The sequence below is a fragment of the Mangifera indica genome, chromosome 1, assembly GCF_011075055.1.
Source record: "Mangifera indica cultivar Alphonso chromosome 1, CATAS_Mindica_2.1, whole genome shotgun sequence".
Lineage (NCBI taxonomy): Eukaryota > Viridiplantae > Streptophyta > Magnoliopsida > Sapindales > Anacardiaceae > Mangifera > Mangifera indica.
The window spans coordinates 20,818,081-20,822,673 of record NC_058137.1 but is presented as its reverse complement, the minus strand read 5'-3'; the positions used below and the strand labels follow the sequence as shown (position 1 = coordinate 20,822,673).

The following is a 4,593-nucleotide window of genomic DNA, read 5'->3' as shown; positions in this document are numbered from 1 at the left end:
TAAATAACATAAAATTAAAATTGATATATAAACCCCACCAATGGGAATGAGATGTCCATAACAAAACTAAGATTACGTAACTTTTATTCCATATCTCAAGCTTGATCTTCCTTAATATTTTCAATACTAAAAACCTAAAATGCATGCATAGATTCCTATTCAACCTCTATTTTAATCCCTCATTCATTTGGGGCTTATTCATGCTCCAAGCAGTAAGCTTATCAATGGTTACAGTCTCAGTCCCATTGTTGAAAGCAAACAAGTGAGCGTTATTGGAAACTGCAAGAGTTGGATAAACCCTAGAAGTGATGCATGTTTTCCCACCAGCTCCAAAACTTTCCACAACTGAATGATCAATCAAACTCCTCAGAGAAAGCTTGTTATCGGCTAAATTTACGTCTACAAAGCCAGCAAACGACGGCTTGTAAAGCCCTTTAGTCTTCAAAGATGAACTGTAAATTGAAAAAAGAAAAAGATTAACGGAAAGTTTGAAATAAAGATTTAAAAAAGTAATTTACTCAAGAAGTAATATTATATACACAAACAATAACATATAATTTTTATGAATGAATAGTTTTAAATTAAAAATAAAACTATATCCAATCATATAATAATATATTCTTATTCGTATATAAAATTATATACATTATATGTACATATAATTTTATTATTATTCAAAACAAACAAACCTGGTTGCGTCAGAGCACATCAGAACTACATGCTTATCCGGAGCCTTAAATACTCTGAAGAAGACAGGAGTGTATTCTTCTAGCTTCTCTGAGGCTAATGTCAAGAGACCGAATGGGCCAACGCCGCCCTTAACGGTAGAACCCTTTTGGCCACACAACTTCTGTGCATCCACCCAGCTGGGGTCAAATGTTTCAGCCTTGTCCAAGTTGGGGAATGAAAATGTAACTTCAACATCAGCCTGTAAAGAGCAAGAAGATTATTAGCATTCAAGTTTATAATTATAATCATAATGATAAAGTACACATTTTTAGGCACATAAATAGGTGTGTGTGTGTGTGTGTATATATATATATATATATATATATATATATATATAATTAAATATTATTTTATTTTTAATTTAAAATTATTTAATTATACAATGATATATCATTTATATATTTATTTATTTATTAAAAAAATATGTATATATAATTTTATTAATTTTAAAAAATAATAAATTATATACACAAACGATATCTTTTATTTTTTTTAGCACAAACAATGTCTCTTAAAAAAATACCTGAGCTGCAGTAATTCCTTGAACTTCAACAGTCTCTCCTGTTTTGAGCACTTTATTGCTCATTTGTGTATTTTTCCCCCTCAGTGTCTCTATTTCTCGGATTGGCCATTGCAATAATTGTTTTCCACTTGGATCAAGCCACAACGACCTTGGAATAGTCTAAAAAAGTCACCAAAATAAAATAACAAATCAGTCATTTAATAGATTTTGACATGGCAATACCTGATTAGACAATCAATCATACGAAAAAATATTATATATATATATGTGTTAATTTATGTAGTCCAAAGTGTACACGAGTAATAATTTTATTGGTGAAAATATTACCTGAATTCCAGCCCAGCCTTTAGCAATATCATCTTCTGCACTATCGGACTCATTTGCCCAACCCCACAAGATCCTTCTTCCCTTACCAGCATCAAAGAAAGTCTTGGAAGCATAAAAGTTTCCATAGTCATATCTAAGGCCACCCCAACCATCAACTGAGGTACTGTCAGGGACATATATGTCCTTATTCTTCAAGTATGAACCAATTGTATAGTAATCATATCTTGTTACATCTAAACTGACCTTCAAAACATATTTCTTGTCAGGGCCGTCATATGAAGTATCCAAGCCGTTTGCACCCGAAAGTGAAACGGGGAAAAAGTCAGGGCATTCCCAATTACCCGTTTTTCCTTTCGAATGGATTGGGTGTTTGGCCTTGGTCCATTTCAAAAAGTCTCGACTCTTATACAAATATGCTATTCCTCTATGCTTCCTTCTACTGCCAATTAATATCCTCCAGTATCCATCATTTGCCCACCATGCGGTGGTCGGGTCACGAAATGAGGTCGCATTAACACCGTTTGGAAAAACCAATGGGTTGTTATCGGGTTTGATCCATTCACGGAGATATGGATCAGAAAGGTTTTTAGGTATAGCGTAGTTTTGGAGTTGTCTTTCTTCGGAGTCGATTCCTGTGTAAAGAATTACAGGCATGTTGCCCGGTAGAATGGTTGCAGATCCAGACCAACAACCCTTTATGTCAAATGGCTTTGAAGGGTAAATTGCAGGCTCAAGGGCTTGCCAATTGACCATGTCTTTGGATACAGAATGGGCCCAAACAATGTTCCCCCATACTGCACCTTTGGGATTGTATTGATAGAAAAGATGGTAGATTCCATTGTAATACATTGGCCCTGTTTCATGCAAAAATGGAAAATTAGAACAGAATTCAGTAAATAAAAACAAAAACAAGAAAATTAAAAAGACTCACCATTTGGATCTGTTGGTTGATTTGTCAATAGAATTTCAGCACCAAGGAACCGGACAAGAAAAGGGAAAAAAAAAAACAAGTTAGTGACAATGTTTACTTTGTGAAATTAAAGCAAGAAAAAAAATATAGTGGAAGGCCAAAAGTATTGATCTATCAAATAATCAAATTAAAATAATTATCAATTATAGTGTGATAAGTTAAATATATGAATTATCAAAGCATAAGATGAAATAAAGTTTGGGTATGTAAAAACAGCAAGTAATTTAAAAGGGAAAAAGCTACAGGCTACAAACATAAAAAGACACATAAGTATGAAATTGGGTCTTCCAATAAATTAAATCAGAAAGAGTATGAGGCACAAAGTGGTCCATAAAATCCCAATTTTATCAGCATGGTGAAGTCAAAAAAGATAATGGCTGTCCAAATCGGACCAACCCCACTCATCAATTTCTGTTTTTTTTTTAGATGAAGTTGGAAACCAATTGTAAATGAAATAGGTATAAATGAAAACAGTAAATGTGTCAGATAGAGAGACGTAACTGAAATGGAAAGTACCTCAAAAGATAAGTAAGTGAAGGTCATCTCCTTTGGGTGATGGGTTAGGCCAACTTGTTTAATATATCACACGAGATTTTTTAACTTATGTTTCACCCATTTACTTTTCTTTTTCCTCCACAAAAATGATACATCTGTATTCATTGATCTAACAAGGGAAGTAGTCTACCCACCATCACTATTTCTCCTTTTTCCTTTTGCTTGTGCATTTTTTGTCCATCATTAATGAACTTTTAAAGCTTCCCATTCTTTTCTGACATATATTTTATTAGAACAAGAGAAGAACTTTTATCTTATAATTCGTTCAACAAAACCCTGTAACACTGAACACCTCTGAGTCCCAAGTCGAATAAAGGACCTAATAGGTTAAATACTAATTAACTAGAATTTGTTTGCAGGAGAAAATCTTTCAGAAAATATATATTGATCCAACCATGAGATATATATGTATCATTGGCGCTAACATGTTCTAGGAAGAGTTTTCCGGAGTGTGGAAATGATTATTTTAGTTTTCTACCTATTATTCTAGGTTATAATCCGACATACAAAAAAACAAAATATTCATAAGAATGCAATATTTAATTTTCGAAAGAGTTTAGTTTAAAAAATAAAAGTTTATTCTAATAATCTATCTTTTAATTTTGTCAAATAAGCATATTATTAATCAAACCGAAACATATTATTAATTTTATAAACATTAATATTTAAGTATTCTTATCTTATCCGATCTTTGTGTAATCTTTTAGTTTTGATAATTATATTATTAATTTATAGCCTTCATTAATATTTCCAAGAGCACTAAAAAGTTTTAAAATGTAGTGAAATTTTCTTCATACAAAATATAAAATTTATTTTTTAATGTTTATCCGAAAGCCGTTGAACTCTATAATCTTATCTTTTAACACTCACCACAAAATCCGAAGTTTCAAAATTTTCTATTCCCTTACATGCAAAATTAAAACCAATAAAAAAGAAAATGGAATCTTGAATATAAATTTGAAGTTAAATGTATGATGGAAAACCCCAAAAAATTAATGAAATAGATTCTGTAATATTAGCTTCATGAACATTTATGGCCAAAAGATCGTTATCCTATACGAGTTCAATACTGAAAGCGATAAAAGACAAGCCAGCAAAAGAAAGAGATAACCATTGAACATGAAAGGAAGGACAGAATAAAAACGTGAAATCATAAAAACAAAAGCAAAAACTAAAAGGAAAAAAATTTGGCTTCTCTTTGTACGTACCATTTATCCAGTGCTTGGGAGGCTGGAAATGGAAACCAGTCCTGTGAGTTTGTTGGACAGTCGTAGCAGCAAGAGATTGAAACTCAGGATAAATAACGTGAGAGGCTTCGATGCCATGGTTCAAAAAGAGAAAAGCAACAAACAGAGAAATAGAGAGAAAATTTGACATGGCCATTGAAGAGAAATAAAGAAAGAAAGCGTGATAAAGATAGTGTACTAAGAGCGATTTATTTATAGAAGAGGACTGGAGAGAAATGGTGTTTAAAGTTATACAAACTTTC

General features: G+C 32.1%; 1 protein-coding gene across 1 annotated transcript; it reads right to left on the bottom strand.

Moving 5' to 3' along the window:
• Nucleotides 1-4,593, bottom strand: LOC123222586 (beta-fructofuranosidase, insoluble isoenzyme 2). The gene is made up of 6 exons (XM_044649158.1): nt 4,313-4,593; nt 2,511-2,519; nt 1,580-2,433; nt 1,253-1,411; nt 690-928; nt 1-452 (listed from the first exon to the last, which is right to left on the bottom strand). Exons 1-6 carry the CDS (start codon nt 4,485-4,487, stop codon nt 167-169), a joined length of 1,722 nt encoding a protein of 573 aa, XP_044505093.1. The 5' UTR covers nt 4,488-4,593; the 3' UTR covers nt 1-166.